The sequence below is a fragment of the Terrapene carolina genome, unplaced genomic scaffold (genome assembly GCF_002925995.2).
Source record: "Terrapene carolina triunguis isolate 2854851 unplaced genomic scaffold, T_m_triunguis-2.0 Scaffold35022, whole genome shotgun sequence".
Taxonomy (NCBI): domain Eukaryota; kingdom Metazoa; phylum Chordata; order Testudines; family Emydidae; genus Terrapene; species Terrapene triunguis.
Window position 1 is genome coordinate 9,697,164 of NW_020699373.1, and position 17,643 is coordinate 9,714,806.

General features: G+C 44.2%; 2 protein-coding genes and 1 non-coding gene across 3 annotated transcripts in view; 2 read left to right on the top strand and 1 right to left on the bottom strand.

Annotated features, from left to right (window-relative positions):
• Positions 1-502: 502 nt before the first annotated feature.
• Positions 503-10,415, top strand: LOC113405307 (guanine nucleotide-binding protein G(I)/G(S)/G(O) subunit gamma-10). Its single transcript, XM_026646377.2, has 3 exons — positions 503-690; positions 6,906-7,037; positions 9,532-10,415. The coding sequence occupies exons 1-2, from the start codon at positions 610-612 to the stop codon at positions 7,029-7,031; spliced, it is 207 nt and encodes a 68-aa protein (XP_026502162.1). The 5' UTR covers positions 503-609; the 3' UTR covers positions 7,032-7,037; positions 9,532-10,415.
• Positions 4,503-4,630, top strand: LOC112117256. The gene has a single exon (XR_002908954.1). It is a non-coding gene; the product is annotated as a U6atac minor spliceosomal RNA (small nuclear RNA).
• Positions 10,416-17,193: 6,778 nt separating the features above from the next.
• Positions 17,194-17,643, bottom strand: part of LOC113405301 (protein shortage in chiasmata 1 ortholog-like) — a 69,815-nt gene continuing 69,365 nt past the window's right edge. Inside the window, exon 28 of the mRNA XM_026646362.1 lies at positions 17,194-17,337. Within this exon, the coding sequence (XP_026502147.1) occupies positions 17,237-17,337 (101 nt within the window). The 3' untranslated portion in view covers positions 17,194-17,236. The remainder of the gene's footprint in view (positions 17,338-17,643) is intronic.

Consider the following 17,643-nt stretch of genomic DNA (forward strand, 5'->3'; position numbering starts at 1 on the left):
CCATTTAAGGCCGGGCCATTGTCCTCCTGCGTTTGCAGGCAGCTAGAACAAAGAGGAGCCTCCCATTTTCCGGGCACTGGTTAATGAAGGAAGCCTTTTGTTTTCCTTCCTCATTTAACTATGACCGGGAGTCCGGACCTTTGGAAGACAGGCGGTTCGGCTCCAGCACAGAAAGTGGGCTGCCCAACCAATGCAATATTAATCTGTATAATAACTTCGCGAGCCGGCTGCCGACCCTCGCAAGGGCCCGCAGGTTGATAACGTTGCACGGCCCAAAAAACCTTCCCGCTGCGTTTCCGGGGGGCAGTTACAACCCGAACTGCAGGGCGAGCGGTGCCGCCCCGGGGCCAGGCGCAGCGCCGCGGGTTGCCACGCATGAGCTGGGGCACGCGTGGCTCCGCAGGATCGGGCCCTCCCTTTGCACCCTCGGCGCTGTGCCACGTCGCGGCTGCTTGGTGGCCTCTAGATGGTGCTCTGGGCAGCGCCTGCTCCTTGGGAGCTCGTGGCGGGGCCGGAGCGGGGCTGCCTCCTCCCCCTCTGAGCTCAGTTCCTGCTGCCCTGCGTCTCTCGGGGCTCTGGGCTCGCCTGGGTGCCGAGCTCGCCGCCAGCATGTCTTCCAACGCTAGCCTGAGCAGCATGCAGCGGCTGGTGGAGCAGCTGAAGCTGGAGGCGGGGGTGGAGAGGATCAAGGTGAGAGCCCCAGGCAGGGCGCTGCTGGCCCGCAAAGGGGCTGGGCTCTGGTGGCCCGCTGCGAAATCGGAGGGCAGTGGCAAGTAAAGTGGGCGAGCAGTGTGGCTCTGATGGGGGTCAATGGGGGGGGGGAGGTTGAGTCCCCTTTTCGGAGGGGGGCAGCGCGAGGGTAAAGGCACTTGGCTGGGGGTCCAGCCACCACTCTACTACCCTGTTTCCCCGAAAGTAAGACATCCCCCGAAAATAAGACCTACTTCCAGTTTTGCCTCTCGCTGTAATATAAGGCATCCCCCGAAAATAAGACCTCCCCGATAATAAGGCCACCCCGGAATATAAGGCCCCGAAGCTCCAGGAAAAATAAGACCTCCCCTGAAAATAAGACCTAGCGCATCTTTGGGAGCAAAAATTAATATAAGACACTGTCTTATTTTCGGGGAAACACGGTAGCTCCGACCACCCAGTCTAGGGTGACCAGATGTCCCCACATTAGGAGCTTTGTCTTATATAAGAAACTGTACCTTCCCTCCCCCCAGAAAAAAAAGTGTCCCGATTTTTCACACTTGCTATCTGGTCACCCTATGCCAATCTCAGACCGCAGCAGCCCGTGCACCCAGAGGCGAGGAAAGGGCTTTGACTACTAAATCTGCAGAGATGGGGGTGGGCTGGGGAGAGCCACTGATGCAAGCAGCTGTGGGGGATCGGAACCCAGGGATGCTGTTGGTCTAGGCCGATGGTTCTAGGTTCCCTTCTGTAACAGGCTTGTCTGCTTTGGGCAGCACAAACTCAGCAGCTGCTCTGTTCAGCTGACCTGGGCACGTGGGGGAGAGAGATCAGTGCTCCCCAGCCTTGCTGCACGGCAAGGATCAGTAGGTTGGGACAGGGCTGGAGTTTTGTGACCAGGCTTTCATTACCTGGCTGGGTCAAAAAAGGGTCTTCTTACAGCGATTGTAGGTTCTACAAGGCTGTCGGGGGGCTGGCTGCTTCTGGGCACAACTTGGTACCCAGGTGAGTGGGCTCATCTGGGGTGGGGGCCTTCTGATCTGAGATCCAGGGAAATACCTTCAGCTGTGGTGGCTTCTGTTTATGTTAGGAGGAGAATGTAGCGAACAGCTGGCATGGAAGTCTCATCAAACCAATGGCTGAGTAGCCCCCCAGGTCTGTGGTGGTTTGCAAGGGGAAAAAGCCATCAGTTGATTGCGTTTTTTAACATTGGCTTATTTTCTGTTGTTCTATAGGGTTTGGTGTTAAATAAAATGAGCTGCCCCTTCCCGAACCAGCTCAATAGGACAGAAGTAGGCAAGGACTTGGCCCAGCCCCAGGCTGGCGGGAAGAGCAAACATGGAGAAGGCTATGGGGAGGAGAGGTGCTTCAGCAGTCTGTGCCGGCTGATGGGGCAGGGAGGGGGTTAACTGTCTTCAGTTTGAGGTATTTTGACAAAGGACTGGGAGAGAGTGACTGAATGATGTACTTTGGGGGACAGGTTCTGAGCCTTGGATGCAGCATGTGGGGTGCCTGCCAATCCAACTCATCAGTGTGGCAGGAGAGCATTTCCCAGGAAAAAAGGCGATAATGAATAACATAGCAGAACCTCATTAATTCTTTTTGCTGATCCACAAACACGATAATCTAGACCCCAAACCTGCTGATCTCACCCACTTCCAATTAGACTTGAATCGAGAGGCTGTAATGAGGCCTGCCAATTCCTAGATGTGTGTATGTTTGTTTTTATCATTATTTCTTTTCTAAAATCCTGCCAACAAAAAGCCTCGTTTTATAGCTGGTGATCCATGTTTAGAATTCCATGTTCCACAGTTGCTTTGCTAAAGGAACTCTTTCTAGCTATGTGCAAAGTCCAACCCTGTTTCATGCTGTAAAACAATGAAAGTAAAATTAATTTGCATTCAGTATTTTCCTCCTCTCTCACCACCCCAAGTGTGCACACAGCCTTACTCTGCCCAGTTCATAAAACACAGGCTTATCTTGAAATCAGATTTGAATACAGCTTCAATACTTTAAACTGTGGCCGTTTAGCCAGCTATTTTATAACTAGAAAAATCTAGTCTCAGCTCTTTCTCAATTTGTGCTCATCTGCTTCACAGTGAAAGTGGCAAGCGCGTAACTCCCTGACCTGTACAATTACATGGTGAAAGTAAGAGGGTATTTTAACATCAACTCACCATTCTCTCCAATACATTTACTAATAGGATCAAGAAGGCTCATCAGTAATTAAAACTAAACAATATTAGTTAAAATGACAACATACATTTAGGCCTGGTCTACACTGGGGGGAGGGGGGGATCGATCTAAGATATGCAACTTCAGCTACGAGAGTAGCGTAGCTGAAGTCGACGTATCTTAGATTGAATTAAAATGACTGACTTTGCGTCCTCGCGGCGTGGGATCGACGGCCGTGGCTCCCCCGTCGACTTTGCTTCCGCCTCTCGCACTGCTGGAGTTCAGCAGTCGACGGGAGAGCGATCGGTGATTGATTTATCGCGTCTATACTACATGCGATAAATCGATCCCCGATAAATCGATCGCTACCCGCTCATCCGGCGGGTAGTGCAGACGTCCCCATAGACTGATTCAGTAACAGGGATTATAGTTTATCATTTGTTTGCTTGCATGTTCATTCATTACATTTGGGAATCTGCAATGAATAGCCTGGTCAATGGTACAAATGTGCACAGTTCTTCTGTATTGTAGCAGTGCGGTATTGTCTATTACAGTTGAGGGTGCCTAATCATTTCCATTCCAATGTTCTGTTTTCAACTCTCGATAACATTCACCTGTCAGGCAGAAATTTCCACTCTTGTTCTTTGTTGGAAGTTGTTTGGTTTGTTTATTGGGCTCTCTGGTTTTATTTGTTGGACTTTAAAAAAAAAAAAAGTCAATAAAAAAATGTCTCTTGGCAAGATAATTTGATCACAGAACAGTAAAATAGGCATAAAAAGAGGAAACACCAAGGAATAGAATATAATGATGAAACAACATGCAGGTGGATTTTAAAAGATGCTGAGGTGGATGCTGTGCGGGGGGAAAAGAGAGCTCTCTTTTGGCTATTCAGAGTATGTGATGAATTATCTGAGGGAAATCCACCCCCACGATTGCACGCTCTGGTAGGGTTTTTGCCCTTCTCTCCAGATGAGTGCCCAGGGAGCAAGACTTTCCCAGAGGAGGAGCCTGGTCTGAAAGTGATACCTACACACAGGGACATGCACAAGGGGGGCTGCTGGGCTGAGCGCAGTTACTGCCATATGCTGAAATATGATCGATTAGGGAGTGAGAGGGGAAAACGTACATTTGGCTTGCCTGGAGAGCGCACAAGCAATGATGACAGATGGCCCTGCTACTGAACGGTACTAACCTGTGTCACATAGACTGCTACTGCACAGCTGCCGCACGCAAGGTGTGCACCTCCTTCAGACATAGTTATCAACAGCAGTAGGATACATATGGCTCCTTGCTCATCGGCTGGCTGCAAAGTTTGCCCGTGTCAGCAAAGCTAGGCAGAAGAGGGCTGCAGAGTGGTGCTGAGCAACGTACAACATGGCATATCCAGGATGCACTCTGCTAATTATTCCATAGCAGAGCACTGTGTATGTAGCCCTGCCCTTATCTTCTGCACTTTGGTATTGGCATAGGGCACTTAAATACACCAATTAGCTCTTCAGGTGCATGGTCACACAACAGGAAAGGGTCCAGTTTTCAGGCTCCTCAGTAGCGACCGGTGCTGCGGTCCAGAGAATGGCGTGGCTTGGAAATGATGAGGCCAGTCCCAGAAAGGGACCGAGAAAGAATAAGAAACCCTTCAGTTGTATGAAAGGAGAGAAGGTTAGCACTCCCCTTGATAAGGATGGAAGAGGTCCTAGTGACCTTTACAACACGCATATGGTTAAGGCATTGCCACTTACTTCGTGGCATCTAACCAAGTTTTTATGGGGGAGGGATAGCTCAGTGGTTTGAGCATTGGCCTGCTAAACCTAGGGTTGTGAGTTCAGTCCTTGAGGGGGCCACTTAGGGATCTGGGGCAAAAATCTGTCTGGGGATTGGTCCTGCTTTGAGCAGGGCGTTGGACTAGATGACCTCCTGAGGTCCCTTCCAACCCTGATATTCTATGATTCCAGAAGGGGAGGCTCCACGGTCAGGGAGAATGGCAATCACTCAGTCTACTTCTGCTGAGATGCAGAGTCCCTTCTACCATTGTCTCTTGGGTGAGGCTGCCTCAAGCATCTCTGAGGCTCTGAACACAGCGTGGTGGGATGAGATACTCAGAAACATTAATATTGTAGGGGGGTGGTGGCTGGCAGTGAATAGAACAGACCCCAGAAAGGGAACTGAGTAAGAGGGCAGAGAAAAGCCACACCATGTGCTTGGGAATGCGGCTGGATCTGACAGTCTGAGAATGGCAGCAAGCTCCCTAGGGATGGATGGTCAGGGCCGTCCGTAGGCATATGCAGCATAGGTGGCTGTGTAGGGCACCTGTGGGGCTTAGTGTTCACCCTCCTGCCTGTTCTGACCCTTCCTGCAGGCACCTACCACAGTTGGCTGCTGAAGCCTGGTGAGTCTTCCTCTGGAGGGGATCTAGTACTTAAAAGTGAAAAAGCCTCCAGCCTGCCAGACCTATTAGCTCAACACTGAAACTGTTAAAGAGCCAATCATGAAGCCATTTAACAGGCATTTGCCAACTCCCAGGTATTCCTGTCAGTTTCTGAATTTCTTGACCAAAACAGTTGTGCATTACTGTCATAAAATTTGCTTTAAAAATACTTCATTAGTGTATAAATATGGAGATATATACCTATCTCCTAGAACTGGAAGGGACCCTGAAAGGTCATCAAGTCCAGCCCCCTGCCTTCACTAGCAGGACCAAGTACTGATTTTGCCCCAGATCCCTAAGTGGCTCTCTCAAGGATTGAACTCACAAACTCTGGGTTTAGCAGGCCAATGCTCAAACCACTGAGCTATCTGTCCCCCCAGTATGTTGCTGAAGATTATAAATTCACATCTCTAAAAAATCCTTGCATAGATTTTTAGATGCACAATCTGAGTATTCATCTTTAGCCTTAAATGTTTGGATCTTCAGACATATAGTTTTTTAAATAAATCCTTCAAAAAAACCACCCTTATCTAAAATACACATGCGAGCCCGGGCTGACGTCGGGCATGGGGCACCAGTTTAATAATACTGAATAGGGCCCCATAAATCCTAAGGACGGCCCTGTGGATGGTCCATTCATGGCAACGGGGACGTTGGGGTCACTGTCCCAATCCAGCAAGTAAACCCCTACACTCCCCTCTTCTGGGAGCGCTGGGGCGCTGCACAGGGAGGGAGAGTTATATTTCCTGAGTTCAGAAAAAGGCCTGGTGTGTAGCTTCAGGTGAGGACGTCACACTTGGTGATTGGGGATTCCAGTTAGTGTTCTCCAATAGTGCCCTTTGGCTGACTAAAATCCTACCACGTTGGCAGACAGACACCCCATCCTTAAACGTTTCCTGGATCCACACTGCTGTCTGCATCCTCACCGTCTGATTCCTGAATCTCTCTCTGTCCAGCTCCAAAAGTTGCATATGCTAACCAGCTTGCTGTCTAAGAGAGGAGCATGGATGCCTCAGGCTTCTCAATACCTTCTGTCTCCTGAGCTTGCTTCAGACCTATCCGGCCACTCCTCTTCAGGTGCCTATATCTAGATTTAGGAGATTAACTTTAGGCACCCAATCTTGATAATTTTGACCTAAATTAAATTTTTTAAGAGAGGTTCGAATTTAAACTCTTCACTCTGCCCTGCTGCTATCCTATGTCTCGCCTGATTTGTCTTCTGTTATTTAGCGCGTAAGCTCTTTGGGATGGGAATGATGTTTTCCATGGTGGGAAGCGCTGTGTACATTGCTATGTGGCTATTTTGTAATAAAGTACACAAGAAAATTGAATTGCTCTGTGGCACCATGGAACTGAATCCCGTGGCACCCACACCTACATTCCACACGCTGCCGTGGCTGAGAATTGAAAATACTCATTGACGCGACGTCTGTCTTGTCAGAGCTTTGTGCGTTGGAATCTGCGTTATTTTAATCAGCACTTTTCGCTTTGGGAGCTGGCTTGGCTGCTTTCCTACTCTGTGATAATGGTTACTAAAAAGAGCAACGATTTACTAGGTGCCAGGGAATGAACTGATTTCCCCTGTGTATATGAGTGTTTCTTTTTCCTTGCACAGGTCTCTCAGGCAGCTGCAGAACTTCAGCAGTATTGTATGCAGAACGCCTGCAAAGATGCCCTGCTAATAGGAGTTCCTGCTGGGAGCAATCCTTTCCGGGAGCCTAGGTCCTGTGCTTTGCTCTGAAGTCAGGTAGGGTAGCGACAGAAGTCGTACATGCTATCTGCTGTAAACCCCAAGCCCTAGAAATGACAAGTTTCCATTGGGTTCTCTTCCTGCCTCTTACATACATACCAACAATACCTCTTCTGTAGCAAAGTGCTTACTTTTTCTCTACTCTGGCCCTCCAAATGGATTCCTAGTCCCTCTGGGCACTAGAGTTAAAACATGTTTCTCCCTCCGGACGTCCCTCCTCTCTCCTTTCGCTTGTTGGCGGATACGGTGTCTGTAGCTATTTTTAAAATGAGTCTTCAGCAACAGCAGGATGTTGGGTGCGTAATCAGTTTGATACTCTGCACTTCAGATAAGACCCTTCTTCATTTTGGAGTCTAGGAAGGGGTTAGAGATCAAAGGCAACAGGCGTTGATGGCACACTTCCAAGTTAGCTTTTATCTTCTCCCGCTGTAACTGTAGATTGTTTCTACTCAGCCGTGCTCTCAATTCCCATTCCTCCATTGGCGGTGACCAGGGAAAAGGCAGCTACCTCCACTTGAGAGTAGGAAACTGTCCCTCCAGAGGAGCATGGCGTACTACCCAAATGGCCAGTAAGGGACCCAGTTCCCCTTCCCCCAAAGTTGAGTCATCTCCCTACGCTTGCATCTCTAGATGGCCTTCACATTACATTCACAGTGGTTTAGGAATGAATATTGTCTAGGAAGTGATTTCAGGGGGTGCTTTCTTCCAGCAGATATGGCATTCATGTTGAGGTACCATTTTAGAAGGTCAGTTATCTGGGGAAAGGAAGGAAATTTAGAGGAAGGATTGACTGTGCAGTAAACTTAAGCATACATGGTTGATTCTGTTGACCCAATAATAGATCATCCAGTTTCTAATTAACTTAAGCACGGCATTTAACATGTTCAATGCCATTTGCAGTCTCTCTTACAACGCATTTCAAACATACCGTTTTTCCTGTTACTTCACACCCTTTAACTCTCTTCAGCTCTTGATGATTGACCTGGAAGTGCATCAAATGGAACTGCATTCTTGATTAGTGTCTTTGTTAACTAACGCAGTCCCAAAAGAGACTGCAGGCAGCTTGAAAGAAACAAATGAGGCTGCAGCATTTGAACTGATTTAAATAACTCTCCACTTGTTACAACACTTTTCAACTTGCATGTTGTATTGCAGTTCACTTAGGCTGGGTCTACACTAGGCTTTTTCCCACCATTGTTACAGCTGGCGCAGCTCCATGAGAGACAAATCATTAGGGTCCGGTCCTGCAAAGGCATTCTCACCTATGTGTTTATTCCCATCCATAGTCATATGGACAGCCCTGGTACTTCAAGGGTGTGAGTAGTTCTTTGCAGGATCAAGCCCCTAGGTCTTGCCTAAAAATCTTACATAGCACAGGCAGCATGTTTAATGTAGGAGCAGCCAATCCTCATAATTCTTTAAAAGAGACAAATAAGGTAATAACTCCTGGTAGGGAGGGTAAATAAATTACCACGACAGGAGGAATGATGAGAGCCCCATTTACTTGCGCTTTGTTAGAGGACACTGTCAACTTGAAATCTATTCTGTTTAATTGGTACTTTTGTCCCTCTGCCAAATTTGGTGGTTTTAAAAATCACATTTTCCTATTTTTTTTTTTTTTTAAATGTTCGTTTTCTCTTCTGGAGCTGTGTCAAAGTAAAAGCTCCTGCAGCCAATGGCTCATCGGGCTGACATGGTTAAGGCACGTCCGTTTCATAGCCAGTGGTATACAAGGGAGTGGTGTGGTCAGATCCTGTCTGACCATCTTTGGCTACTCTAACCCTATGGATCAGGCACCGTTCTGCAGGTGGGTGAACTGGAGGTGGCCTTTCAGTGTGAGACTGAGCAAGACTCAAACCTGCGACCTTCACCATTCAGCCAACCCACCTCTGTGGAGCTGGGTGAAAAAGGGGAAATTGACTGGGGAAAAAGTGCAACTGATGGCTCAAAATGCTGTCAAATGCACGAACAGAAAAAATATTTTTTCTCTTTTCTCTGTTACAATAATCTTAGGTGTCCCGGCAAATGTGATATTTAGGATGACAGTGACTCTTCCATATTCTGTTCCTTTTATGAAGCTGCCATTCTAGTTGTGTATGTGTGTTGCTAGGACTTGACTCCATCTGAGTTAAGAAATAAAGTATCATATGGTTACACTGGCCTGTCAAGATGCAGCATTTTTCTCCTGTTTGAGGAATAAGAGCTGAGTAAATGATTTATTGCAAGCATTCCAGAAGTACATAAATGGGTATTGGGTTTTATGTTTTTCTTCTTTTGCTAATAGACCGATATTTCATAGCACTTTTGCTACTGCTTTATGAGGATAAATGGTGGGGACAAATTTTACAGTATTCCAGGAAGCTAGCACCCATCAATGGCACGTTTAACCTAACCCACAGTGAAGAGGCTTCTGTGTTACAGCTTGTGAGAAGAATTTATTAAAGAAGAAAGGCGAAGACAGCCTTTAATAAAACTCTTTTTCCTTTTGTAGGGAACGTCGGTGGAGAGTTCTCTTCAAGCATGAAATGAATAACAGCTGCCTTTCCTTCTCAAGAAAACACTATCTCTGTGCCCTACTTTTCCTGTGGCCAAAACAATCTCCTAGATATTTATCAATCTGTTCTGGTGTATCAGTAGTTGATTAGATCTTTTGCTAATATGTGTAAAGTATTTTATATGAGAAAGCACTCTTAATAACTGAGTTAACATTGTTTCCATAGTTACTACACAAGGTTATTTAATGATGAGGTTGTTTACATATTAGAAAGGAAAAATATTTTAATTTTACCAAATAACTTTTTTCCCCCTTAATAATTGTGATGCCTGGATTAAGGATTTTTCTACACACTTAAATTACTTCTTCCTCTCACCCACAGTTGGTATTTACATTTTCTAAACAGACACCCACTAAGTGCATGTTAAAATACACAAGAACTCAGTTTTAATAAGAGAACAGTGTTGCCAAATGGAAAGGTTTTTTGTTTTGTTTTGTTTTTAAATTTTTAAGACTTGGGAGCTAACTCAGACTGCTTTGCAGCTGCCTTTAAATCAGTATGTGATGTCTTTTATAGAAATTGCCTGACAGTATGTAGCACAGACTTGATTCTTATGACACATTCACTACAGAATGTCCAACTTGTTTACTCTCTCTTATTTGTGCTTCTCAAGATATTGCTTTGTTGGAATTTTCTTAACATGTTTAAAATGTGATTAACAATATTCACAGAACACTAGAAAAACATGAATGCAAAATGAGTTCACACTCAGAATTATTAAGGCTTGAAATACACAACTCATTAAGCCTCTATGAGTGTATAATGTTGTTGGTTGTGTGCCTTTGGTTTTTTACAGAGCACTTTTACAAGACACTGCTTATTTTTTTTAACAGTTTTTCATTTTGTTTACTCTCCAGTGTTTGTATTAATCTTTTAGAAGCTTGGAAATAAAATTCCTTTCCCTACTGCCTTTGACCTTTGTTTTATTATAAGGAGGAGGAGACCTGTTTGTTCATAGGAGGATTTTCTGATTTAGACATGAGAAGGAGGGCTCATGAATTACATGGCATTTAGGGCTGCATAGGTTACTGCAGGAATCCAGAAAAGTTTGTCTCCTGTTAATAGAAAAGCAGTAGTTATAGATGTTTAACTTCTTTGTGTGAATAAGGGAAGGCATCATAACCCAACTTATAGGAAGAAATGTGCACGGAGCATACACCCTTAGAGTGAGATTTTCAAAGGGGACTAAGGGATTTGAACACCCATTTCCAATTAATGTCACTGGGAACTGGGCATCCAAATCTCATAGGCAGCTTGGAAAATCTCACCCTGAATCTTTCACAAATACCTTCATTCTGGTGAGGTACGGCGGAGGAGCGTACTAGTTTAGTGCCTATGTATGTGCCCTGCCAATGTGAACTCTGCCTCCTTCCACAGGAAAGAATTTATGCCCTTCCTCGGCATACTTCTTTCCACTCCCAGCCACCATGCTCCTTTCTGTTCTTATCTATCTTAGGTCACCTGAACATCTCACAGTTATTAGGGTCTGTACCTCACAATGCTGCTGCAATGCAGGGAAATTCTGTGATCCCCATTGTGCAGACGGATATCTGAGGCCCAGAGGGAAAAAGTGACTTGCCCAAATGTAGGGAGCTTGTGACGGAGCAGGGCCATCCTTCCTTATCAGTGCCTCCCCTTTGTATGATACAACTCAATAGCCTGTAGAAAGATAGGAAATTTGCCAGTCCTCAGGTGTATTTCACCTGGGAAGTAAGCAAATTACCAATAACTTGGGTTTATCATTTAACTGTGACCATTCGACTTGGTTGAGGGTTGGTGGGGTTGGCTGCAAGGTGATGGGCTCAGACAAAAAGATGCAGTGTGGTGCCTGGAGGTAAGTGTTTTCTGCACGAGTGGGAGAAAAATAGGGACAGAGTCATCAAGGATGGAGTTGGACAACATGGGTTGCCCAAAAAAATCACTAGTGAATTCTGTTTTAACATTCTGGGATTTTTTTTTTTAAATGCATTTCTTTTAGAAGCTAAAAGCATTTAATATTTCTTAATATTAAATGAATGGGGGAAAGTCTTCTTTTGTGAGTAATATTGCCTCCGTGTGGGCCTTTGTGTGTGGGAGAGAGAGAGAGCCGAAGACAAATAGTTTAACACGGGGTGTTGGGGTTTTTCCTTTTTATTTAAGATGTTGCAGCAGCTAGCTTTGTAATTCCCTTTTTTCTGGACCAGCATAGAAGGAATACAAACAGCAAGTTACACTCCCTTCGCACCTAGCCTGCTGAAGGCAGTGTATGCCTGTATCTGTTTTTAAAGTTACCCACTGTAGGTTCTCTGTCAATGTTCTGTACTGTCTAACTTTTCTTGTATGGGGGGAGGGATAGCTCAGTGATTTGAGCATTGGCCTGCTAAACCCAGGGTTGTGAGTTCAATCCTTAAGGGGGCCACATAGGGATCTGGGGCAAAATCAGTACTTGGTCCTGCTAGTGAAGGCAGGGGGCTGGACTTGATGACCTTTCAAGGTCCCGTCCAGTTCTAGGAGATAGGATATCTCCATTAATATTTAATTTATGTTCACATTAAAGTTTTGTGTGAAAGGACAAATACAGGCTAGGGAGTAGAAGCTGTATTTTTTCCCTCCCTGTGGTTATCTACGACAGTTTTTGCAGAGCTGTAGTCTTACACTGAAGCAACAGATTCCTGAGCTTAGCAGTTTGGGGGAGAGTTTTCAAAAACCCTACCAAATCCATGATGCAAATAGAAAGAGAGTGGTTTGGTCAAGTGACCACAAAAATGGGCTAGAAATAGCAAATGGACTGCAATGTCTATTTAAATCCACCTCCTATTCTGGGTAAAGTAAGGGGGGAGGTGGTTTGTTTGCAGTTCTACAGAAGATAATGATTTTGAATGTTGCATATGAAAGCTCTTTTCTAAACCCTCCTTCCCAGGCAACTTGCATAACAACAATTTCGGATCCTACTGTAAGTTAAAAGCTGCTGGTAGCATTGTCACTGTTGTGGCAGGACTTCTGCAAGGGGAAATCGTTCAGCATGTTTACTTCTAGGAATTCTCACTTTAGAGCCAGGATCCCATTTTCCTCTTGAAAACAAAACTGCTGTCTCTGGTGATCTATTTATTTTGCTCAGATACAGAATATGCACTCGGCGAAAGCTTAAGGTCAAGATGATTTTTAACTGCAAGAATAAGCATTCTGCGACATCTGTTCCTCACGCCCAGTTATTACATTAAACTTTAAATATTTTAGGGTCTGAAAAATTAAATCATCAAAGCCAGAGGCCACAAAACAAACTGACGTTCTGGAGCTGAAACACATTCCTCTGCAAACCATATATTGCTACACCCGTTCCTGCAGAAGAGAATTACATCCCACAGCTTGATCCATGTGTCTCTCCAGCATTATAGCTGTTTTAACCACCAAGTGTTCACAGAGGTCAACTTTTCAGATGAAGAATGGGGGCCAGGTCTCTTCGTCGTCTTCTACTGGAGCCAACAATGGCAGCTAGTGCCTCTGCGGGAAACCTCTCTCCTCACCCACAAATGTATTCTGAGGCCAGAAAGGTCTGTATTCTACAGGCTTCCTGTAGAACGCAGGGCAGAGAACTTCCCTCCAGATAATTCCTGTTTGAACAGATTTTTTTAGAGAAACAACCAACCTTGATTTAAAAATTGCCAGTGCCGGAGAATCCACCAGGAGCCACTCAAAATATTAGGAGAGTGATACTGGTGGGTGCTGAAGGATCTCAGTGGCTGTCAAGGACTAAGGATAACTTTTTTAAGGAAAAAGCTTTTATTGCTGGCAGTTGGTTTACATTTTGCTGATTCTTTCTAAAATGAAAACTGGGGGTAGCCTTGACAAGAAAAGTAATAAAATGTCTGTTAAATTTCACAGCTTAATCACTTGCTTTTTTGTCTATCTTCCTTTCATAATTTCATAATCCATTTAGATTGTAATTCCTTGGGACAGGGACCTCTGTCTTCCTTCTTACTTGTATAGCACTTGAGGGTACATTTGATGTTATAATTTCTTTACTATTTGTTTAGCAGTGACATTAGGCTGAGCGCTAAAGAGTCCACAAAAATAAAGGCAGTCCTTGTTCCAGAGTGTCTTTAGTGTAGATAGGGTGACCAGACAGCGTCTGGTGTGAAAAATTGGGATGAGGGTGGGGGATAATAGGTGCCTATGTAAGAAAAAGCTCCAAAAATCGGGACTGTCCCTATAAAATCGGGACATCTGGTCACCCTAAGTGTAGAAGACTGACAAGTGGAAGACCTGGCATAGTGGGACATGCAACAGTAGGAAAAAGGGAAAATTACTTACCTTATAATTCTGCCCTGGATGTCTTGCAGGATTCTGACTCTTGAGTTTCAAGCCTCCAGTGTGAGCCTATCCCAGACTTCCGAACGTAGACTTTTGGAGGATTGTGCTGCCCCATGTTGATAGGTAGAACATTTCAACCTTGCTGCGAAATGACTCAGGGACTAAAAACAAAATAAGATATACTGGATTAGGGAAAGTTGTTGGGAATATGAAAATGGGACTTTCTGGAAATACTAGAGGAAACAATAGCATGTGATCTAAAGATATTAGAAACCTGGACAGAAAAAAATAGAAGAGTACAAAAGTGGAGAAACTTGTAAGTTAATATGTTAGGCTGGGGAAGAGAATTTATGGTGGAGAACCTTGGAACACAAGTAATGCAAGAAATAGTTTGTGGTACTAATATTAAACAGGCACATGTTCCCTCTCTAAGAATAATCATGGCACTAATATGTTTGCAAACAATCAGTCTGGGCCTGGAAAGCCCCATTTGACTGCAATGGACTTTGGATCAGGCCATCTGCTTGTATATCCCTTTACCTTATCCTTTGGCTGACTTATCTGCTTAGATGATAAGCTCCTTGGGACAGGAACTTGACCCTGTGCAGTGCCTAGCACAATGAGGCCCTGTTCTCAGTTGGTTAACAGGCACGACTAATACAAATACATGAATTTGTAATGTGATATGGCAGAAGAATGGCCAGTGCAAATGTGTAGAGGCAGTAATAATAGTGCCTCTTTCTATGGCTCTAGGCCACCGGCACCTGGAATACCGTGTTCATGCTGGGGTGCTTATTAGAGACAAATTGGAGGAAGCTGGGAAAAGAAAGATGCAGGAGGTCAGAGTGATCATGACAGCCTACAAATACCTAAAGGGTGCAAACACTAAGGAGATACATCATATAGGATAGTGTAAGTGGGCATTGCTAGGAGCAGTGATATGAAATTGAGAAAGGGAGCAGTTAGGCTGAATACGGTGTAGGCAGGGCAGGAAGAAAAGGTGAAAGTCCCATTGCTTGGGCCATTAAAAAACTCAGAACTGAGTTCCCTATTCAATGAGCTCTAGAGTCTGTCTCTTTCCTCCTGTCCTCCCCCACCTCCAAGGAAGCGCAGGTGGTTGTTGCCACTTCTGAGCATCCTTACTACTCACAAGGACCCTGCTCCAGGAAAGGATTTAGGCACGTGCTTAGAGTTACAGACATGTTTAAGTTGCTTTGCTGGATCAGGAGGACACTGAAGGACTAGAGGAAACTGGTGGAGTGGGCGGAGCAGTGTAGCCTATAGTGTTGTTTGGCTTAAGAAATAGGCTAACTTAAGTAGAAGTTATGTTTTGGGCCCAAGTGTAGAGGAGTCTGGGAAATTGAAGTCGCTAGTGTGAGAAAAGTCAAAGATAAATTGGAGACAGAGTGTTATGGGAAAGTAAGAGTTAGCAAGGACATGAGCCAAGGTTATGGTATTGTGATGTTTTGGTTATAACTATTTTGAGCAAGGCTTTAAAAGTGTTTTTGAGAACTGTAAATGTTGTATTAAAATGCTGTCTATATTGATAGAATGGGAAAGACTTTGGTGCAGATGTTAATCTAAATAATGTGTAATGTAAAAAGCCAATAAGAAATGGTGGAAACGTAATTGTGGTAAAGGACAGTTTAATATTAATTAGTATTATGATGGGGTATAAAAAGAATAGGTTTGTTTAAACTGGAGAAAACTTCAGTTAACATCCACAGGGTATAGTTAGATCCCAGCCTGTACTTTACTCGGTTGTCAGTGGACTGGTCACCCATTGATACATCATTTCATCACATAGTGTCAGTGTAATTGCAGTATTGTGTAAGTAGTAATTGTATGCCTGTTTGCTTAACTAATCATAATTTTTAATAAAGTTTGGTTGTCATTTATAGTGTCACCAAGTCATCCTCTACTAAATAAGTTTCCTGTGACCAACCTAGAGGCTCGACCCTGAAAACTAAGTTGGGTTTTATTGCACCCTCATCTTTAACAACTTAATATTAAGTGGGAATATTTCAACCTAAAGGTTACAGCAGCAGGCTGCTGCAGCAATTTTTGTTGCCATCCGATATCTGGGGTAAGCACTGCCAGCAGCAGCCTCCTCTCAAAAAGTTGTATAGGCCTTGGACTGGCTGCCTTTGAAGTGCTGAGAGGCCTCAGGGGCCTTGTGGGAAATTTCTTTGGAGCGGTGTAGATCATTCCAAACATGGTTGCAGCTTGCTTACTTTTAAAACACAAATGTATGGCCTGATGCGCCATTCCAGTGATTCTGGAACAGAGGCACTAATTGGGAAGTATCTCTGCTTAGAGTAAAACAGCCATGAGAAGAGCTTCTCCCTTATAATTCCATGGAAAATGTGGGGCTGGGACTCCAGGCTTGTCAACATGAGGAATTTTTTGCACTGCATTGTAGCTACACTGGGGTTAGTTCTCAGGTATGGATGTTCTGCACTGGTGTTAAGGGGGTGGGGGAGGATACTGGTGTTAATTACCTTGGTTTCAAGCCCTGCTTTACACTGATGCAAAAATGCCTAGACAAGCTCACTGGAGGGGTCAAGCAGGGGTGTGACTAGGCTGGAAGGAGGCAGGACCAGGGCATGGTTGGCTTCATCAGCATTCTCCCTGCTCAATTCTGTGAGATAGATGACCTGTCAGCACTCTCTTGCACTGCATCACTCTCCACATGTTGTCTTAAAGAGCCAGGGAAAGTGGGGAGAAGGGGCTGAGGCATTTTACAAAAGTTGACTCTTCCCCAATATAGCATGTTTATCAGTCTGACAATTCTGTTCTTTTCTATAGTTTCAACCAATTTGCCTGGTACTGAAGGTAGGCTTATTGGCCCAGAATTGCCAGAATTGCCTCTGGATCTTTTTTCCTGCAAGTTCAGAAGCCCAGCACTCTACCCTCACAAGCAAACCCAGATCCCCGCACTGAAATGATCAAGGAAACTTCAAGAGTTTAAATGTATAGCTTCCAGGCCCTTATTTGCCTTTTTGTGTGTGTAAAGGACAATATGGTTCTTTAAAATTAATTCATGAGATATGGAAACAAATGATAAAAAGGCAGTATGTGAAAGTGGAAATGTTTTTATTTATCTTAATTTACATCTAAGAATAGACATTTTTCCTAGTAATTCTGCAGATTAAGTAACTAACTTGTTTGGTAAAATGTTAAAAAAAAACAAAAATCCTTTTAATAAACATGCAAAAAGTTAAACCCAATAACTTCTCAATATATGAAAATGACCAGATAATTGGGTCAGAAATAATTATGTAATTTAAAATGGCTCCCTTGAAACAATTCACACATTTAAAAAGTGTCTATAGTAAGACTACATTTAATTCAAAAGAATTTAAGACGAGTTTGCCCATCACTTCTTCCAGGGGCTTTTTCAAATGTTAGTCGCCTTTTTTTGAGCTGTGGTACTTGTGCAAAGCCTAAACCTATGAAAGAAAGTGGGGAAATAAGAAAGGAGTGATTAACTACAAAACAATGCCATAGTTGTGCAGACTTGGCAATGCATTTCTCAGTAGTAATAACAGGCCGTAGCTTTTCAAAGCATGCTACTGTACAAAGAATGACAAGATTGTAACCAGACTGAGATCTGTACAGATTACTATTTTTAGAATAAATTCCATGAATAGAAATATCTGCACAAACATCTTGTGACTTTAAACTGAGAATTAATTTACAAAAGCAATCTGTGATATACTTAAGGACTGCAAAACTTTGGCATGCTTTTAATGTTT

What these genes read in the sequence shown, in the direction of transcription:
- LOC113405307 (XM_026646377.2), top strand. Translation starts at nt 610, where the DNA reads ATGTCTTCCAACGCTAGCCTGAGCAGCATGCAGCGGCTGGTGGAGCAG. An exon ending in CGGGGGTGGAGAGGATCAAG is followed by an intron (nt 691 to 6,905) that starts GTGAGAGCCCCA and finishes TTCCTTGCACAG; the next exon opens with GTCTCTCAGGCAGCTGCAGA.